This window comes from Heterodontus francisci, chromosome 38 (assembly GCF_036365525.1).
Source record: "Heterodontus francisci isolate sHetFra1 chromosome 38, sHetFra1.hap1, whole genome shotgun sequence".
Classification (NCBI taxonomy): domain Eukaryota; kingdom Metazoa; phylum Chordata; class Chondrichthyes; order Heterodontiformes; family Heterodontidae; genus Heterodontus; species Heterodontus francisci.
Genome location: NC_090408.1, coordinates 25,796,005 through 25,817,374, shown reverse-complemented (window position 1 = coordinate 25,817,374; position 21,370 = coordinate 25,796,005). Strand labels below are relative to the sequence as shown.

General features: G+C 43.3%; 1 protein-coding gene across 1 annotated transcript in view; it reads left to right on the top strand.

The window, feature by feature from the left end:
• The first annotated feature begins 14,636 nt into the window (after positions 1-14,636).
• The window catches only part of aldh1a2 (aldehyde dehydrogenase 1 family, member A2), a 74,989-nt gene continuing 68,255 nt past the window's right edge, over positions 14,637-21,370 (top strand). The window contains exon 1 of the mRNA XM_068017894.1: positions 14,637-16,114. Within this exon, the coding sequence (XP_067873995.1) occupies positions 15,998-16,114 (117 nt within the window). The 5' untranslated portion in view covers positions 14,637-15,997. The remainder of the gene's footprint in view (positions 16,115-21,370) is intronic.

Below are 21,370 nucleotides of genomic sequence, written 5' to 3'. Positions count from 1 at the left end.
CCGATGCATTAAAGACACCTGACCTGTCTACCTAACCCCATTTGCCAGCACTTGGCCCATAGCCTTGAATATTATGACGTGCCAAGTGCTCATCCAGGTACTTTTTAAAGGATGTGAGGCAACCTGCCTCTACCACCCTCCCAAGCAGGGCATTCCAGACCGTCACCACCCTTTGGGTAAAAAAGTTCTTCCTCAAATCCCTCTTAAACCTCCTGCGCCTCACCTTAAACTTGTGTCCCCTCGTAACTGACCCTTCAACTAAGGGGAACAGCTGCTCCCTATCCACCCTGTCCATGCCCCTCATAATCTTGTACACCTTGATCAGGTCACCCCTCAGTCTTCTCTGGTCCAGTGAAAACAACCCAAGCCTATCCAACCTCTCTTCATAGCTTAGATGTTCCATCCCAGGCAATATCCTGGTGAATTGCCTCTGCACCCCGTCCAGTGCAATCACATCCTTCCTATAATGTGGCGACCAGAATTGCACACAGTACTCCAGCTGTGGCCTTACCAAAGTTCTATTCAACTCCCTGTTTTTGTAATCTATGCCTCGATTGATAAAGGCAAGTGTCTCATATGCCTTTTTCACCACCCTATTAACCTGCCCTTCTGCCTTCAGAGATCTATGGACAAACACGCCAAGGTCCCTTTGTTCCTCGGAACTTCCCAGTATCAGGTCATTCATTGAATACTTCCGTATCACCTCTCACTTTTCAGGGTTAAATTCCATCTGCCACTTTTCTGCCCATTTGACCATCCCATCTATATCTTCCTGTAACCCAAGACATTCAACCTCACTGTTAACCACTCGGCCAATCTTTGTGTCATCTGCGAACTTACTGATCCTACCCCCTACATAGTCATCTATGTCGTTTATATAAATGACAAACAATAGGGGACCCAGCACAGATCCCTGTGGTACGCCACTGGACACTGGCTTCCAGTCACTAAAACAGAGGTTGCAGAGGTAGAGATGGACAAGATCATGAATGCATTTGTAAATGAGTGTGAGTAGTTTGCATTCAATGCACTGGGGATAGAAATCCAGTGGAGATCAGCAAGGACTGCAGTAATAGATGAGCAGATCCTAGTGCAGGATTGTATGCGGGTAATTGCATTTTGGACAAACTAGAATTTATCTAGAATGAAGCTCAGGAGACCACTGAGAAGAGCATTGTAGATAATAAGACTGGACATGATGAACAACAACAAATTGTATTTATATAGCATCTTTAACATAGTAAAATGTGCCAAGGCATGTAACAGGAGCATTAACAAACAAAGTTAGACACAGAATCACAAAAGGAGATTTCAGGGCAGGTGATCTGGTTGACTAAATGCTTTGTCAAAGTTGTAGGTTTTAAGAAGAATCTTAAAAGAAGAAAGAGAGGTAGAGTGTCAGAGAGGTTTAGGGAAGGAATCGTAGAGCTTAGGGCCTTGGCAGATGAAAGCACATCTGCCAGTTGTGGAATGATTAAAGGTGGAGCAAGAGCCCAGAATTGGAGGAGGGCAGATATCTTGGAGGATAATAGGGCTGCAGGAGGTTACAAAGAGAGAGAGGGAAGAGGCCATGGAGGGATTTGAAAACAAGGATGAGAATTTTGAAATTCAGACGTTGCTTAAACGAGAGCTAGTGTAAGTCGGCAAGCAAAGAGGTGATGGGTGAACGGGACTTGGTGAGAGTTACAACATGGACAGCAGGTAACCTCGAATTTTATGGAGGGTGGAAGATCGGAGGCTTTCAAGGAGTGCATTGGAATAGTCAGGTCTCGAGGTAACAAAGGTGTGGAAGAGGGCTTCAGCAGCAGATGAGCTGAGGCAGGGGCGGAGTCAGGCAATGTTACAGAGTTGGAAATAGGCGGTCTTAGTGATGGCGCAGTTATGTGATCGGGAGCTCATCTCAGGGTCAAATACGACACCAAGATTTCAATCAATCTGGTTCAACTTCAGTTACCATGGAGAGGGATGGAGTAGGTGGCTAGGGAATGGAGTTTGTGGCTGGGCCCAAAGACAATGACTTTGGTCTTCCCAATATTTAATTGAAGGAAATTTCTGCTCATCTCTGTCTTAAATGGGCGACCCCTTACTTTTAAACAGTGACCCCTAGTTCTAGATTCTCCCACAAGGGGAAACATCCTTTCCACATCCACCCTGTCAAGACCCCTCAGTATATTATATGTTTCATCAAGTCGCCTCTTACCCTTCTAAATTCCAGCAAATACAAGCCTAGCCTATCCAATCTTACCTCATAATATAGCCCGCCCATTCCAGGTATCAGTCAAGTAAACCTTCTCTGTACTGCTTCCAACACATTTACATCCTTCCTTAAATAAGGAGACCAGTACTGTACACAGTACTCCAGATGTGGTCTCACCAGTGCCCTGTATAGCTGAAACATAACCTCCCTACTTTAGTATTCAATTCCCCTCGCGATAAATGATAACATTCTATTAGCTTTCCTAATTATGTGCTGTATCTGCATACTAACCTTTTGCGATTCATGCATTACGATACCCAGATCCCTCTGCATCTCAGAGCTCTGCAATCTCTCACCATTTAGATAATGTGCTTCTTTGTTATTCTTCCTGCCAAAATGGACAATTTCCCACTTTCCCACTTTATACTCCATCTGCCAGATTTTTGCCCACTCACCTAACCTATCTATATCCCTTTGTAGCCCCCTTATGTCCTCTTCACAACCTACTTTCCTCCCTATCGTTGTGTCATCAGCAAATTTAGCAACCATACCTTTGATCTCTTCATCTAAGTCATTTATATAAATTATAAAAAGTTGAGACCCCAGCACAGATCCCTGTGGCACACCATTCGTTACATCTTGCCAACCAGAAAATGACCCACTTATGCCTACTCTCTGTTTTCTATTAGCCAACCAATCTTCTCTCCATGCCAATATGTTATCCCCTACACTATGAGCTTTTATTTTCCCACAATAACCTTTGATGTGGCACTTTATCAAATGCCTTCTAGAAATCTCAGTACAATACATCCACCGGTTCCCCTTCATCTACAGCACATGGAACTCCCTCAAAAAACTCTAATAAATTAATTAAACATAATTTCCCTTTCACAACACCATGTTGACTCTGCCTGAATGCCTTCAATTTTTCTAAGTGCCCTGCTATAACATCTTTAATAATACCTTCTAACAATTTTTCTAAGACAGATGTTAAGCCTGTAGTTTCCTACATTTTGTCTCCCTTTCTTTTTGAAGGAGTTACATTCGCTATTTTCCAGTCTAGCGGAACCTTCCCTGAATCTAGGGAATTTTGGAAAATTAAAACTAACACATCAACTATCTCACCAGCCACTTCTTTTAAGACCCTAGGATGAAGTCCATCAGGACTCGGGGACTTGTCAGCCCGCAGCTCCAACAATTTGTTCAGTACCCCTTGTCTGATGATTGTAATTTTCTTGAGTTCCTCCCTCCCTTCCATTTCCTGACTTTCAGCTAATTCTGGGATGTTACTTGTATCCTCTATAATGAAGACCAATGCAAAATACCTGTTCAATTCATCTGCCATCTTCTTATTCTTCTTCTTTGGCCTCCTTGTCTCGAGAGACAATGGGTAAGCGCCTGGAGGTGGTCAGTGGTTTGTGAAGCAGCACCTGGAGTGGCTATAAAGGCCAATTCTAGAGTGACAGACTCTTCCACAGGCGATACAGATAAAATTGGTTGTTGGGGCTGTTACACAGTTGGCTCTCTCCTTGCGCCTCTGTCTTTTTTCCTGCCCACTGCTAAGTCTCTTCGACTCGCCACACTTTAGCCCCGCCTTTATGGCTGCCCGCCAGCTCTGGCGATCGCTGGCAACTGACTCCCACGACTTGTGATCAATGTCACAGGACTTCATGTTGCGTTTGCAGACGTCTTTAAAGCGGAGACATGGACGGCCGGTGGGTCTGATGCCAGTGGCGAGCTCGCTGTACAATGTGTCTTTGGGTATCCTGCCATCTTCCATGCGGCTCACATGGCCAAGCCATCTCAAGCGCCGCTGGCTCAGTAGGGTGTATATGCTGGGGATGTTGGCTGCCTCGATGACTTCTGTGTTGGAGATACGGTCCTGCCACCTGATGCCAAGTATTCTCCGGAGGCAGCGAAGATGGAATGAATTGAGACGTCGCTCTTGGCTGACATACGTTGTCCAGGTCTCGCTGCCGTAGAGCAAGGTACTGAAGACACAGGCTTGATACACTCGGACTTTTGTGTTCCGTGTCAGTGCACCATTTTCCCACACTCTCTTGGCCAGTCTGGACATAGCAGTGGAAGCCTTTCCCATGCGCTTGTTGAATTCTGCATCGAGAGACAGGTTACTGGTGATAGTTGAGCCTAGGTAGGTGAACTCTTGAACCACTTCCAGAGCGTGGTCACCAATATTGATGGATGGAGCATTCCTGACGTCCTGTCCCATGATGTTTGTTTTCTTGAGGCTGATGGTTAGGCCAAATTCATTGCAGGCAGCCGCAATCCTGTCGATGAGTCTCTGCAGACACTCTTCAGTTTGAGATCCTAATGCAGAATCGTCAGCAAAGAGGAGGTCTCTGATGAGGACTTTCCGTACTTTGGTCTTTGCTCTTAGACGGGCAAGGTTGAACAACCTGCCACCTGATCTTGTGTGGAGGAAAGTTCCTTCTTCTGAAGACTTGAACGCATGTGAGAGCAGCAGGGAGAAGAAGATCTCCTTATAATCCATAATTAATTCACCGGACTCACTTTCTAAAGGACCAACATTAACTTTGTTAACTTTTCTTTTTAAAATATCTATAGAAATTCTTACTATCTGTCTTTATATTTCTAGCTAGCTCTCTCTCGTGCTCTAATTTTACCTTCCTTATCAATCTTTTAGTCAATCTTTGCTGTTTTTTATATTCTTTCCAATCTTCTGACCTGCCTCCCATCTTTGCACAATTATATGTTTTTCTTTAAGTCCTGTGATGGGGAGGTAAAGCAAAGTGTCATCAGTGTACAAATGAAAGTCAATCCTGGATCTATATATTGTCACTGAGGGGAAGCATGTGATCAAGGATTAGAAATGGTCAAGGATAGAAAATTGTAATTCACCTGAGTGGGGACTAGAGAAGGTGATTATAGATGATTTGTTGCTTATGTTGAGACAGGTAGGACTGGAACAATGCCATAGAGGTAGCCCACAAAGGAGAGATGGTAAAAGAGGATGGAGTAGTTGACTGTATAGAAAACCATGGACAGATCGAGGAACGCAAGGAGAGGTGGCATGCTATTTTTGCCATCATAAGGATTGATTATAGGTGATCTTGTGGTCCAGGTAGTTTGGGCAGGGCAGAAACTGCACTGAAGTGAGCACAGAGTTGGGTGGCAATGACCTGTTCAAGGACCATGGAGAGGAAAAGAAGTTTAGAGATGGGGATGTAGTTAAAAAGGATGGAGTGAACACTTTTTTTTTTTAGGAGAGCGCTGATGTTAGTTTTGAAGAGTAGACAAAGAAAGCCTAAGAAAACAAACCATTGATAATGCTAGTGAGAAATGGACCAAGGAAAAGTAACAAATCTCAAAGTAGCAAAGCATTGATATTATAAAAAAGCACAAAGAGAATTGATAGAGCAGCTGATTCCAATGAATCAGATACTATAGGCCTCCAAATAGTGCAAGAGGGGTAAAGGAGCAAATAAGCAGGGAAAGGGAGGCAGTGGCATAGTGGTAATGTCACTGGGCTAATAATCCAGAAACCCAGGCTAATGCTCTGGGAACATAGGTTCGAACCCCACCATGGCAGATGGTGAAATTTGAATTCAATTAATAAATATGGTTTTAAAAAGCTAGTCTAATGGTGACCATGAAACCATTGTCGATTGTTGTAAAACCCATCTGGTTCACGAATGTCCTTTTGGGAAGTAAATCTGCTGTCCTTACCTGATCTGGCCTACATGTGACTCCAAACCCACAGCAATGTGGTTGACTCTTAAATGCCCACTAAAATGGTCTAGCAAGCCACTCAATTAGGGCAATTAGGGATGGGCAATAAATGCTGGCCTAGCCAGCGACGCCCACATCCCACAAACGAATAAAAAAAATCACAAAGATGTACAAGAACTATAGTGTGGTGATACTGGGGGACTTTAACTGCCCAAATACCGATTGGGATAATGGTAGAGTAAAGGGCGAGGAATTTCTGAAATGTGTTCAGGAGAGCTTCCTTGAGCAGTATGTTCTTGGTCCAACTAGGAAGGAAGCTGTATCTGGTGCTGGGGAATGAGGTGGGCCACGTGGACTAAGTATGGGAACACTTGTGTAAGACTGATCATCATATCATAAGGTTTAGATTAGTAATGGAGAAGAGCAAAGAACAATCTAAAGTAGAATTTGGAAGAGGGCTAACTTCAATCGAATAAAAGAGGATCTAGTCAGGGTAAAATAGAACCAAAGATTGACAGAAAAAACTGTAATGGAAAAATGGGCGGTCTTTAAAGAGGTGATGTTTCAGGTACAGGCTAGGTACATTCCAACAAGGGCAAAAGGTAGGGAAACCAAAGCCAGGGTTCCTTGTATGACGAGGGAGATAGAGAATATGATGGAACAAAAAAGATGGCGTGTGATGCATGTCCGGTAAATTCTTCAAGCGAGAACCAGACCAAATACAATAAAATTGAGAGGGAAAGTGAAGAGAAAAATAAGACTGAGAGAATATGAGAATAAAATGACAGTTCCCAACAAAGGGAACCCAAAAGATCTTATACCAGCATGTAAATTGTAAGTGGGTAGTCAGAGATGGGGTGGGGCCTATTAGAGACAAAGAGGGTGATATCTGCAAAGAGGTGTAGGACAAAGCTAGAATTCTTAATGAGTACTTTGTATCAGTGTTTGCTAAGGAAGAGATGCTGACTAAATGTCGGTCGAAGCAGAGGTGGTAGAGGTAATCAATGGGGTGAAAATTGATAGGGAGGATGTACAGGAAAGGATGACTATGCTTGGAGTAGATAAGTCACCTGGTCCGGATGGCTTGCATCCCAGGTAGCTAAAGAGGTGGGAGTGGAGATAATGGAAGGGCTTGCCATAATCTTCCAATCATCCCTCAATATGCGGGAGTTGCCAGAGATTGGAGAGTAGCGAATGTGACACCCTTAATCAAGGAATGGTGTAAGGATATTCCTCGTAACTACAGGCTGGTCAGTTTAAAATCTGGGGAAAAAAAATCAACAGGCGCTTGAGAGGCCAGCAAGGATTTGTAAAAGGCAGCTCGTGCTTGATTAATCTAATTGAACATTTTGATGAAGTAACAGAGAAACTGATGAAGGGTAACCAATGGATGTAATCTATATGGATTTTAAGATTGGACAAAGTACCACATAAAAGGCTGGTTAACAAAATTGGGGCTCATGGAATAGGGGGATTAGTGTCAGCTTGGATAAAAATTTGGCTTTAGGACAGAACACAGTGAGTCGTGGTAAACAGTTGTTTTTCGGACTGGAGGATGGTAAACAGTGGTGTTCTCCAAGGTTCAGTGTGAGGACCACTACTTTTTTTGATATATTTATATAAATGACTTGAGTATTGAAATTTGCCGATGAGACCAAACTTAGAGGTGTGGCAGACAGTGAGGATGATACCAATTGACTGCAACAGGACATAGATGGCTAGCAGAATGCACGGACAAGTGGCAGATGGAATTTAATATAGACAAGCGTGAAGTGATGCATTTTGGAAGAAGGGGTAGGGAGAGGCAATATAGGCTTAGTGTCACAGTTTTAAAGAGTGTGCAGAGACAGAGGGACCTGTGGGTTCATGTGCATAGATCTTTGAAGGTGGCAGGGCATATTGAGAGTAGTAAGCAAAGCATATGGGATCTTGGGCTTCATAAATAGAAATATTGAGTTCCAAAGCAGTGAAGTTATGCTGAACCTTTAGAAAGCTCTGGTCAGGCCACAATTAGAGTATTGAGTCCAGTTCTGGTCACCACACTTTAGGAAGGATGTGAGAGTCCTTGAGAGGTTGCAGAGGAGATTTACCAGAATGGTTCTGGGGATGAAGGATTTTAGCTACAAGCTTAGGTTGGAGAAACTGGGCTTGTTCTCCTTGGAGCAAAGGATTTTAAGGCGAGATTTGATCGAGGTGTAAAAGATTATGACAGGTTTAGATAAGGTAGACAGACGAACATACGAATTAGGAGCAGGAGTAGGCCACTCGGTCCTTCGAGCCTGCTCCACCATTCAGTAAGATCATGGCTGACCTGATTACTCCACATTTCCACCTGCTCTCGATAACCTTCCACCCCCTTGCTTATCAAGAAGACAAAGAAAAGCTGTTCCCTTTAGCTGATGGTACAAGGACTAGGGGACACAGATTAAAGGTTTTGGACAAGAGATGTGGAGGGGGTGATGTGAGGAAGACTTTTTACACAGCGAGTGGTAATGACCTGGAACTCGCTGCCTACGAGGGTTGTGAAGGCCGAGATGATTAATTATTTCAAAAGGACATTGGATGGACACTTGAGGGAAACAAACTTGCAGTGCTACGGTCTTAGAGCCAGGGAATGGGATTGATTGGATTGCTATACAGAGAGCCAACATGGACTTGATTGGCTGAACAGCCTTCTTCTGTGCCATAATGAATCTATGAGATTGTAGTATCATCCATGAAGGTTCAATACAGCTATTTGCCATCCAAGCATGTCTCCATACTAATCTTCTCTTCATACATCATCCGCATCCCTCACTATGGCTGATTCCAAAAGATTCTAAATGGCAAAGTCCTGAAAGTCTGCAACTTCTGACGAAGTACCCCTCATAATTAATTCAAGTACACCAGAGCATCTAAAGTGTATATCTCACTTTACAGCCAATCCCAACTATATAATCTTTCCAGTGGTACAATCCTCACCAGACAACCCTCTTACTGCTACCAGTTTGACTACAGGAAATACATCAGCTGGGGAACAAGCACTGCCGTGTGAATAACACAAATGACATTTACTCTAAATAGGATCAGTTTATGTTACAGATTCCATTTTTTTGATCAAATAAACCATCAGAGGAACTTTAATTTTAGCATCTCTTCATGTTATTTCAGCTATTAACTGTTGGCTAACGGATCATTTTAGACACAAATAGGCACTTGGCATTGATTCTACATAACATTTTATGCATTCTTCTTCATTTATTTAAATTGGAGTTTCTGCAGAAATGTCTCCATTCCAATCCACAGCTGTGATGACAAAAAAAGCTATAGATGTCCAGTTACAATGTCCAGTTACTAACTGATATATCTTTGGTAGTTTTTAGGCCGCTATCATGCTCTGAATGTTTTCTCACTTAAAAGAGTGTCGCTTGGGCTGCAATTATGTCATGCTTTCAGTGGTTAGCTCCAGAATCGATTTGCACCCAATGGGCGGACTCTTGCGCTGATTGAATATTTTCAGGATTTGGGACCATTTCCGGATCCTGATCCTGCACGGGTTTGCAGTGCACACTATGGAATGATATTCCAGGAGGCAACCTTTTAACTGGTCACCTCCAAGTCTGCCATCCAATGAAGGACAGCAGGTGGGTTCCTGAGGCTGCAGGATCCGTCAGTGAGTCCGCAGCTGTTGATGGCCAGCAGCCCCATCAGGAGAGGTGGCATTGCTCAGGCAGAAAGAAGAGCGCAAGGGTGCCTCAAAATGTAACATCACTATTCAAGAAAGGACAGAAGGAGAAAACAGGCAACTACAGGCCAGTTAACCCGACATCAGTCGTCAGGAAAGCACTCAAATCCATTATTATTAGAAAATCACGATATGATTAGGCAGAGTCAACATCATTTTATGAAAGGGAAATCTTGCTTGACAAATCTAATAGAGTTATTTGAGGATGTAACTAGCAGGGTAGATAAAGAGGCACCAATGGATGTAGTATATTTTTATTCTCAAAAGGCACTTGATAAGCTGCCAAACAAAAGGTCAATACACAAGATAAGGGCTCATGGAGTTGAGGTAATATGTTAGCGTGGATAGACGATTGGTTAAAGGACAGAAAACAGAAAATATGAATAAATGGGTAATTTTCAGGTGGGCAGGCTATTACTAGTGGGGCACAACTATTTCCAATCTATGTTAATGATTATTAGATGAAGGGACTAAGTGTAATGTATCCATGTTTTCAGACAATATAAAGCTACTTGGGAAGATAAGCTGTGATGAGGACACAAGATGATGAATTTTCGGGAATCCCAAAGCCAGGAACAGAGGCAGAGAAGCCCCGAAAATTACTGGCGCCAAGAGGCATGCCAATTTCAGGGTGCCAATCCTAGCAGCACCAATAATCACCAGAGCAGGGGAAGAGCAGGACAGGCATCCTGCACCCCTCTCAATTGAGGGCAAATAAACTAGTTAAAAAACTCATTAAGAGTTTGTTGAAGGAGGGAGCATGGAATATTTAAAGGGGAGAATGTGTACATAGTGGCGAGGCAGTCAAGACTGCCCCCAGAGCAGCACCCTGGCCCTAGAAGAGGGTGAGTGGAGCAAAAGGTAACATGACATTTGATAAGTAGGTGCTTGATGCTACAAAGTTGGCAGGGAGTGGCCACTCCATACTTGGGCATTGAATGGTTCGTCACCCTTGTGGCATCGTGGGGGCAAAAGTGCAGGGGACAAGGCTGCCAATCACAATAAGAGGGTCACCTGTCTACAAGGAAGGCTGCAGCTGGCTTTAGGGCCATGACTGTCAGAATTTGGGCCCAGTGGCAATGAGGGGCAACACCATTTGCAGGAATGCAGAACATCAGACATCAGGAGGGCACGAAAGAGGAAAGAGGGGCAAGAAGGCAAACCTTCAACACAGCATCGACCACAGAAGACAGAGCTACCTGGAGATAACTGAGACCCACTGCCGCTGGAGACTGCAACTCTCTAGGCAGATGGTCACTGACATCTGTGCCCTCATCACTGAAGACCTCACACCTCACAGCACTGGTCACCATGCACTGCCAGTGGCCGTCAAAGTCACTGTGGCCTTGATCTTTCTTGCTTCTGGCTCCTTCCAAGGATCAGTTGCGGATGTTGGTGGCATCTCTCAAACTGTTGCACACCATTCTATCTCACTGGTCAATGATGTCCTCTTTGCCAGAGCTGGACAGCACGTTCATGTGACGATGGACATGGTCTCGCAGTGACAGAGGGCATTGGGTTACACCTCCAACACTGGATTCCCTCAGGTGCAGGGCATCATCGATTGCACCCATGTGGCACCCAGACCGGCCAGTGAGATCCATCAATAAGAAGCGCTTCCACTCCCTCAATGTCCAACTGCTCTGCAACCACATCAAGAGCTTCCTCCATGTGGTGCGCTTGTTTTCCTAGCAGCTACCATGACTCAGATCTTCACTCCAACCACCACAGTGTGTGAATGGATCCTAGAGGACAAGGGAACTCCCTTGATGAGATGTCTACAGACCCTCTACAGGATCCCTAGACAGAGGCACAGAGGCAATACAATCAAAGCCACCTGCAAAGCGGGACGACCATCGGGCTTCTGAAGGTACAACTCTGGTGCCTGGACTAATCGAGTGGTGCCCTCCAATACCCTCCTGCAAAGGTCTCGGTCATTGTGGTGGTTTGCTGTGCTCTCCATAACATGGCCCTCCAAAGAGGTGTGGACCTTGAGGGTGGTGAGGCCTCGAAAGGAAACAGCTCATCGGGGGAGGAGCAAGAGCAGCAGATAACAGAGGAAGAGGAATTGGAGGCATAGGGAGATGACGCTGAAGAGAGAGATGTCCCTGCTGCACTACAAAGAGGCCTCCTCCTGACACTGCCCAGGAAGAGGACTTCCCTCCTTGCCCTCACGGCCTCCAGCATTAAATCCAGGTCTGTATTAATGAAGTGAGGGTCTACCCTGCCCCAGATGCCAGGCCTCCAGCTCCTCTGTGACACCTCGCTTCCCTCTAGTGAAGTGGAAGTCTTTGGCACCAGCACCAGATCTCTCTCAGGACAACCAGAGCCTCAGTGCTAGCTGCCATGAAGTCTCCAAATGAGTCCCACATTTCATCTGACCCAACTCCATTCCTGCCCCACTGGTTCTAAGTGAACAGGAAACCTGTCTCCATATCTATTAAGGGCTTCCCCATTTAAAAATTTGAGCTTTAATCCATTTCCCACAGGAGGTGGGTTTCTGACCCAAACACAGACCTGGCTCTTGTTTCTCCCCTCTGTAGTGAAAATTCAGCTCAAGAGTCTGCAAAGGGATTATAGGCAGGTTAAGTGAATGAGCAAGAAGGTAGCAGATGGTGTATAATATTTGGAAATATGACGTTATTCACTTTAGTAGGAAGAACAGAAAAGCAGAATATTTGTTAATGGTGAGAAACTATTAAATTCTGGTGTTCAGAGGGATTTGGTTGCCCTTGTACACAAAACAGAAAAAGTTAACATGCAGGTTCAGCTAGTAAGTAGGAATGCAAGTAGTATGTTGACCTTTATTGCAAGAAGTTTGGAGTACAAGATTAAAGAAGTCTTGCTACAATTGTTCAGGGCTTTGGTGAGACCGCACCTGGTATAATGTGTACAGTGTTGGTCTCCGTACCTAAGGTAGGATATACTTGCTATTGAGGCAGTGCAACAAAGGTTCACGAGATTGATTCCTGCGATCAGAGGGTTGACCTATGAGAAGAAATTGAATGAAATGAGCCTATACTCACTGGAGTTTAGAAGAATAAGAGATGACCTAATTCAAACATATAAGATTGTGAGAGGGCTTGTCAAGGTAGATGCTGAGAGGATGTTGTCCCTGGCTGGAGAGTCTGGAGCGAGAAGGTAGAGTCTCATGTTAAGGGGTCAGCCATTTAGGATTGGGATGATGAGAAATCTCTTCACTCAGAGGGTTGTGAATCTTTGGAATTCTCTATCGCAGAGGGCTGTGAACGCTAATTGTCGAGTGTATTCAAGATTGATAGATTCTTGGAATCTAAGGGAATCAAGGGATATGGAGATTGGGCAGGAAAGTGGAGTTGAGACAAAGATCAGCCATGATCTTACTGAATGATGGAGCAGGCTCGAGGGGCCATGTGGCCTAATCCTCCTCCTATTTCTTAAGGTCTTATCTTAATAGAAACTGACTCAGTATTATAATTGTTAGTATGTCTCAATTTTACTTGCCTCACACAATAATCGTCTTGTTACATACAAGTCAGATTAGAAGCAATTTATGTCTCTCCCACTCTATTCCTTGTAGCAATGTTCCATTGGACTGGCTTTCGCGTGGGACATGCAGATAGGTAACTAAACGGAAAGACAAATGACAAGCCAATGGATTCATTAAATTGGGCGTTTTCCCCAGCAGAGGGAGCCAAGGTTTCCAGTTCACAGTCTGTGCAGTATTGGATCCGAAGTGCCGCTGCTGGCATGGTTTCTGTGCTTTGCTTTGTTAACTGTATGTGGGTTCTTGTTTGTCTCTGTTTAAAGTAATGACTTGAGAGTAAGATGTTTTGATTACATTAATCACTGTCAGTCTCTTCGGGAATTAAGCTCTTTGATGTAAACCTCTGCTGTAAGAAAACAGTTTTTTTTAAGGAGAAGGTAACAGTATTCACATATGCTGGGGATAAAGCTGGTCAGTTTAGAGGAATTTCTTGTACTTTTATGACTTTTTGACTTCTTATGTAAATCCAGGGCTGCAAAGTCAGGGACACTAATTGCGGCTGTTATTTTAGCTGTCAATAGTTCTATTGTTTTATACCGAGATTTAAAGATGTCATTTCCTCAATGCCCAAGTGTTATGTCTCAGGACCTTCGCCATCAATAATACACATTGTATTGATTCAGCAGCAGATACTGACAAGATGCTGTTAACATGTGCAATATCGCATAAAATGTGGACGTTTGAAAGCTGTAGAGCAAAAGCCTGACCTCATTTTCTGCACGAATTGCAACAGATCCAGAAAATAGTTCCTAGCACTGTAAATCGGAGCTATTTAAAGTAACATAATCACAGTAAGAGCAAAAAGATGTCCTGTTTTTATAACGCCTTACTGGGATTCTCGGAAAGGTTTCGGAGGGTTTCACTTGCAATGAATTAATTTAAAGGGCAACCCCGAGTAGCCATTTTGGGGATAGGAAGATCCCACAAACAGCAAAGTGGTGGATGGTTCAAGGGGACTTGTCTTTTGTTGCTAATGGCTGAGGGAGGAATTTTTCCCAAGATACGCGAGGAAACTCTCTGCTCCTCAAATAGCCCAAGGGAATCTTAAATGCCCGTGGAAACCATTGGAACAGAGAGACAGCTTAACGTTTCATCTGAGAGATGGCACCATCTTAACCAAAGGATGGCACTAGTGACAGTGCATAGACAGAGGGAGAGAAAAGATAATATATCAGCTCGAAGTCCTTGGTCAGATAGGGTGATAAATGTATTTGGAAATGTATGTATAAAATATAAGAGGAAAAAAAATCAGACAGGTTTTAAATGTTGAGAAAAGTTACCCCCATCCAACACATTGTTTTGTGATGGTTAAGGATTGACATTCTTACACGAAAAGGGGACGCTGCATGGACTGTAAGTGTTAAATGTGACGAACTGCAAGAGTCTAAAACATTCGCCCGGAGGTTGCTGTCTGCCTTTTGTGAAAAGCGCGTTTACTTTGGACAAATTCGACTAGTTTCGTTCCGCAAAAAGCTGTTTTGTGTACTTAAAACTTTGGTTTTTATTGGCAAGGGGAACCCCATCTGTGGAGAAGTGGAGAATACTGTCTGGAGGTTGTGAGGGAAAGTCCACTATCGTTCCGAGCCTCTGTTCGTTTCTATTGTCTGTACGAGGCTTCAGTTTAGATTTAAGTGACAGTTTCATAGGGAGAGAGGAGGACGCCGGCTTAAACGTGAGCTCAACACACAATGACACAACTATTCTGCTCCAGTAAATGTCGCCTCACGGTGTAGTTTTTTAAAAACTGAATACAACTCAAAATAACTGAACCATCTGTTCTGTACACGCGTCTCCTTTTTTAAAAAAAATGCTTTTTATGTAAGTTTGAAGACAATTTTAACAATATGTTAGACAGCACTGATATAACCCATATAAAGATGCTTTTCCTGTCGTGCACAGGTCTTTCAAGAGACTAATAGCGAAAGATAAACACAAAAATAAAAATCCATGTCCCTGATAAAGAGGAATCGAGGAAATACAGTCCGTTACATAGAATAAGAAGGGGGAAGATAGCCAAAATCATTTGGAATCTGCTTCGGCGCAGTGTCGGAATCAAAGGGGTTGAATGGACTGAAACAGCGGAATTTACAAACTGCTGCAAGACCCCGACGGAATGTAGCAGGTTTATAGAGAGGGAGGCGCCATCTCACTCGAAATAACTACAGGATTATCCACCTACAACGAAGTGGAATGGGATCCGCTCTGCGCGGCGATGTTACGAATAGAAAGAGTGGCTTGGCTTGCCTCTCCTTTTGTGATTTATAGCTGAAAGTTTTGGACGTGATTTGGTTAAAGGAATAAAGCGGTGAAATTTCTTGCTTTCCACCTTGTTGCTTTGTATCTCCGAATGAAGTTAGTAAATTGCCCCAACTCCAGCCTTATGCAGCCCGCTTTACTGGTGGACAATTTTGGGGGGGGGTTTTCAAGTGGTGGTAAAATCCAATGGAATGAAAGCGTGCAGGTCATCTATAATTGTTCAGCTCCAGAACCACTTGGCATTGTTTCTCCGGGATTTACAGGTGATGGGATCAGGGGGAGATAGAGTATTTTGGACGATAAGATAGTGCAAAAACAGATTGTCTCTAATGAAGCCAATGGTGCGCGAGTCTTACATTGGAAAGGCAACAGTCCGATTGTTTCATCTTATTTTGGAGTATATCATTCTGCAGGGACAGCCCAGCCCCCTTCTCAGCTGATGCCCAATAAGAGAGAGACACAGACTGACACCTGCTTATATACAAAGGCACAGCACAGGGGACAAGTCAGAATCTCTGATCAGCAAAAGTAGAAAAAAAACAATCGGCATCCCTGACTTGCAACTCGCTTTCGACAAATCGATATGACTTCCAGTGAAATCGAGTTCCCCAGTGAGGTGAAGGCAGACCCGGCCGCTCTGATCGCTTCTCTCCAACTGCTGCCGTCCCCAACACCAAACCTGGAGATCCAGCACACCAAGGTACGTGGCCCTTTTTATTCAGTGAAGTGTGAGCAACCCAGTGCAGAGCAATTATACTCCAGAGAACAGGTTACCTGTTGTCTGGTTTAGCTCTGTTTGGTTACTGATGTGTGGACCCATGTATATATATAAATGCAATATTACATATATAATATATTATATATATTAAGGCCGTTGTGAAGCAGTTTTGTTATTTCAAGCTGAATTCAAATAGTGGTTTTTAATGATGGAACCGAGTCCATCAAAAAGATGCACTTTCCTATTTCTAAACCCGCCTGCGACCCTCCCCAACACAAACTGCACCCCCCTCTGTGCTCACAGCTTTAAATTCAGCAGTGAAGTACATTGACCAGCATGAGAAGAAGCGAGTACCATGTATCCCCCCCCCCCCTCCCTTCATTCTTCCCTTTCCAGCACCTCGTCCGAACCAAACTCTTGCCTCTTTATTTATTTGCCTTTTAAATGATTATGAGAACAGCAGGTGTTTCCCCCCCCCCCCCCCCCCCCCACCCCCCTCGAGGTGCATCTTCAGAGGGGAATTAAACTAACAGGAGTGTGGAGACACTTCAAGACAGCCCGCTCGGCAAGAGTGTCATGTGTACAACGAGATATTCAGCCACATAAGAACAGCTAAGCAACGAGTGTTTTTTTTTTCACACACACAGGGACGGTTTGAGAAGCCCAGCCAGAATGGAGTGAGGTGTATCCCTCCCTTGTCCCTCGCAGTATTTGTTACTGGGTGACTTTTGGATGCCGAGCTGGTTGTAGAGAGGGTGATGTCAGTGCTGAACGGCACTGCCAGTCCTCTGTCTGTCTGTCTGTCTGTCTGTGAGGTGCTGATCTCAGTCTGTTGCTCATTGCTTTTCCCAAAGGACTGGGAGCTGTTGGAAGCTCCTCTATAGTCTGTGAATTCTGTGATGATCCAATTCAGCCCCAAAGCATCCCTCTCCTAAACCTGTGCTGTTTTATTTCACTGCCCGTGTTACCCAATAGAGCCCTGATGGATCATCTCGTTTCATTCAGGAATTCGTTATTTAATAAGATGTGACTCAATAATCCTTAGAATGAATAATAAAATGTTCGGCGATTGAGTGTTGCTGTGGTTTCAAACTTGAGTTAGTTAAAATGTGCATCTCTCTTCCATCTATTTCTGGGATATCAATAACTCTTTTAAAATTTGTATTCAGAGCATCTCAAGATACTTGCAACGTAAAACGGTCGTGTTCAGGGCTTCGGGTTGTATAAACAATTCTTTAGGGATGTAGCTTTTTTGGAAAATGTGAATCGTACTTTGAACATCCCCGAGAGCTAAACGTGATAAGATGCTTTTCCGTAGAGATCTGTCAGAGCAATATGTGCATCATGCATTCTGCAGGGATCTTTTCCTTGCGCACAAGTGAATCTCCACAGGGATTGAGGGAGATTTATGGCTATTTAGTGGTTTGGGTATAGAATAATCCTCCAGCCAGCCCTTTAATGCAGTATCCACTTACCCATTTATTATAAAGAAAAACAAACAGCTGAAATGGGGAAAGATTTGTAATGTGACCCTTCGATTTTTTTTCAGATCTAATTGGTAATGAAACCTTGCTTTCTCACCAGATGGTAACTTCCCCATATACTCCTAAAATAAGGGGCATAATCTGCATTACAGGAGCCTAAAAAGGGTGATCTGGGGAAACGGCTAATGCTTCGTGTGTGTATACAGTAGGAGACTTTTCACAACTTTACACCACACTTTTGACAATGAGAAGATGGAAATGGACGAGTGGCCCCCAAAATATTAATATGGACGAAATATATGTGCATCATGTAGTCAGAAAATCTACAATCAGTTCATATAGACCTGTGTGTGGCCAATATAAAAGGGCATGTTTAAAGTAACACAAATAGATGAATAAAGAGAAAGAGGCCTAAGGCTATATTTTGCTGATCTGTAATATGTTTCAAATTGATGTTGATCGCAATCTTGCTTTTCCAGACCTCACCAGTCTTGGGGAGTTCATAATATCCCACTGCGGGAATTCAGTGCGTGTGAGAGCGCGGCTGGAATATTCAAAATATTCCGTTTCATTTTTAAACCAGCAAAACCTGCATTCAGTTGTACTTCTCGAGTCTACCAACTCCCCAGCAACCAGTATAGTCTGGCTAAAGTCTGCGTCCTTATTTTCAGGAGAAGTTCCCGCCCATAAACATTGACACATTCAGAGCTTGGACCGTTGTAATTAAATTATTGACTCTTGAATGTCAAACGCGCAGCTTCACAAGTCGCCGCTGAGAAAGTTGAATGTTTAAAAGTCAAATTCTTCAAGAAAAGGGAGAATTATACATTCGAGGGCACAGTAAAGTTGTGAGCCAGCAATGTTACAATGTAATAAGCAAAATGACAACGTTTTTTTTTCAAAAAACATACTTTATTCATAAAATTTGTAAAAATACATTATATAACAGTTAAAATTCGACATTACATGAAATGCAATACAATTCAGTTTCTTTCATTACAATATGTGGCACTCTTAAGTGTACTGGGGTACCTCAATTACAGGTTATGTGTACAATGTACATTTCAGGTCAAACATATAGCCCCCTTAAGGGTTTTACACGTGTTCCAGCCCCTCTGTGTACCAAGCTGGGTGGGCATTAGACAGTGGCCTTTCCCCATCATGCCTTTGCAGTAGCTGCCCAAAGCTTTAGTGTATCCCTCAGCACGTAGCCCTGGACATTGGAGTGAGCCAGTCTGCAACATCCAGTCATGGACAGCTCCTTTGCACTGGAAGACCAGCAAGTTTCTGGCAGACCAAAGAGCGTATTCACATTTCCACTGTTACAGTCTAAATGCAGCCTGAGTCCCAAGTTAGGGGAAGACCTGACACTAGAGTGAAGAGATCTGAGGCTCCTTGGGGGAGGAGATTTCACTGCTTCACCTCAAAGTCACTTTAGGCCTTTACACCCAATTTGCACTACACACGTTTAGCATGGCGTGAAACTCAAGCTGTTGGGCGCTGATGTTAAAATTTCATGCGACAACATTTTAACTCTCTGATTTGGTAAGGCATGGGAGTGTGAATCCAGTGCACTGTCTACCTGCTCGTAACTTAAATGTTTAGAGATTCTTCTAAAATGTTAATAGCTTAAACACTGCACAGTGGTGCAGTGGTTAGCACCGCAGCCTCACAGTTCCAGCGACCCGGGTTCAATTCTGGGTACTGCCTGTGTGGAGTTTGCAAGTTCTCCCTGTGTCTGCGTGGGTTTCCTCCGGGTGCTCCGGTTTCCTCCCACATGCCAAAGACTTGCAGGTTGATAGGTAAGTTGGCCATTATAAATTGCCCCTAGTATAGGTAGGTGGTAGGGAAATATAGGGACAGGTGGGGATGTGGTAGGAATATGGAATTAGTGTAGGATTAGTATAAATGGGTGGTTGATGGTCGGCACAGACTCGGTGGGCCGAAGGGTCTGTTTCAGTGCTGTATCTCTAAACTAAACTAAACTAAATCTTCTTAAATGTTTAGAGATTCTTTATATTTCTAACTGTTGACCAATGGCCCTGTTACTGTGTAGAAATAGCCATGTATATGTGTGGAGATAGACCTGTGTATCTGTCGAGATTGACCTGTGTATCTGTGGAGATAGCCCCATGTATCTGTGGAGATAGTCCTGTGTATATGTGGAGATAGACTTGTGTATATGTGGCAATAGACCTGTGTATATGTGGAGATAGGCCTGTGTATGTGTGGAGATAGTCCTATGTATATATAGAGATAGTCCTGTGTATATGTGGAGATAGTTCTGTGTTTGTGTGGAGATAGACCTCCGTTTGTGTGGAGATAGACCTGTGCATATGTGGAGACAGTCCTGTATGTGCAGAGCCAAGCGGCATTAACAGGGTTCTGCCTAGTTGGAACCCAATCTGAGACTAGTAACTGCAAATAAATATACTCTATTAAGTGGTTGCTTGTGTACTGAGGATGCAGACTTTACACAAATTCAATGCAGTTTCATTCTAGACAAGCTAGATCTTTCTTTTTAACAAATGTTGGTGCAGTGTTTTATTATTTCATAGAATCATACAGCACAAAATGAGGCCAATCAGCCCATTTTACCTGTGCTGGCTCTTTAAAAGAGTTATATAGTTAGCCCCACTACCCTGCTCTTTCCTCATAGCCCTGCAGTTTTTTTCCTTTTCAAATATATATCCAATCCCTTTTGAAAGTCACTATTCAACCTTCTTCCATCACCCTTCCAGACAGTGCATTCCCGAACAAAACAACTCACTGCGTAAAAGCAATTTCCCTCATCTCCTCTCATTTTTGTTTTTGCCAATTACCTTAAATTTGTGTCCCTGGGAAACCAACCTTCCTGCCAGTGGAGACAGTTTCTCCTTATTTTCTTTACCAATTTACTCTTTTTTTAATGTTCCACACAATAAGGTAGAACAGAAAATAAATGGTGGGTTCGGTTCTGTTTCATACAATGATGAACACAGCTCTGTTATTTTAGATAAGCAATTGTATGTTGGAAGGAAATAGGGTGACAAGAGTGACAACTCTGGACTACACATTATATTTAGCTTATTTTACATTTCAAAAGCATTCAAAAATGATGAATGTTCCATATGAACAAATGTTAAGTGATTAGATCCAATTCAATATTTGTGCTCCAAATTCCATTACAAACCTGCAAAGTGTTTTTGTTTAATTTATTCATTTGGAATAAGAACTATGCAAATCTTACCTAAGTGTATAACATCCTGTTTCTAACCCCATAAAGTGAAATTGTATCAATTATTATTACATTATAACTTAAAGTTGCAGATACTTGTCATGTATGTGACAAGAAAATAAGGAAAATTGGTAGTTAATGAGATTAGTGATCAGAATCTGAGTGATTTTTTTCCCAATGTTTTGCTTTTCTTGTCAACCCTCCTCTGATGATGCTGGCTCCTTGATTCTATGGGTGGAAGCTGTTCTCTGCTATCTCAAGCAAATAGCCCTTGTTGGATCTTTGAGCTTTGATGTCGAGTGCTTGTCAGCTATTAACCATAGGGGCATCATAGCTTAGCCATATCTTGTCCTTACTCAATATCACATATGTACACTTCCAGCAGAAGTCACTGAATAGTGATTAGCAGTGCGAACTCTCATTTTCCCTTCCTACCCTGGGACCACTCAGCCAAATTTTATACCACAGCTCCTGTCCCAGGTAACTCAGCACAGCCCAGGAGTTAGTCAACTGCTCATTGGAGCTACTGAGGGAAAG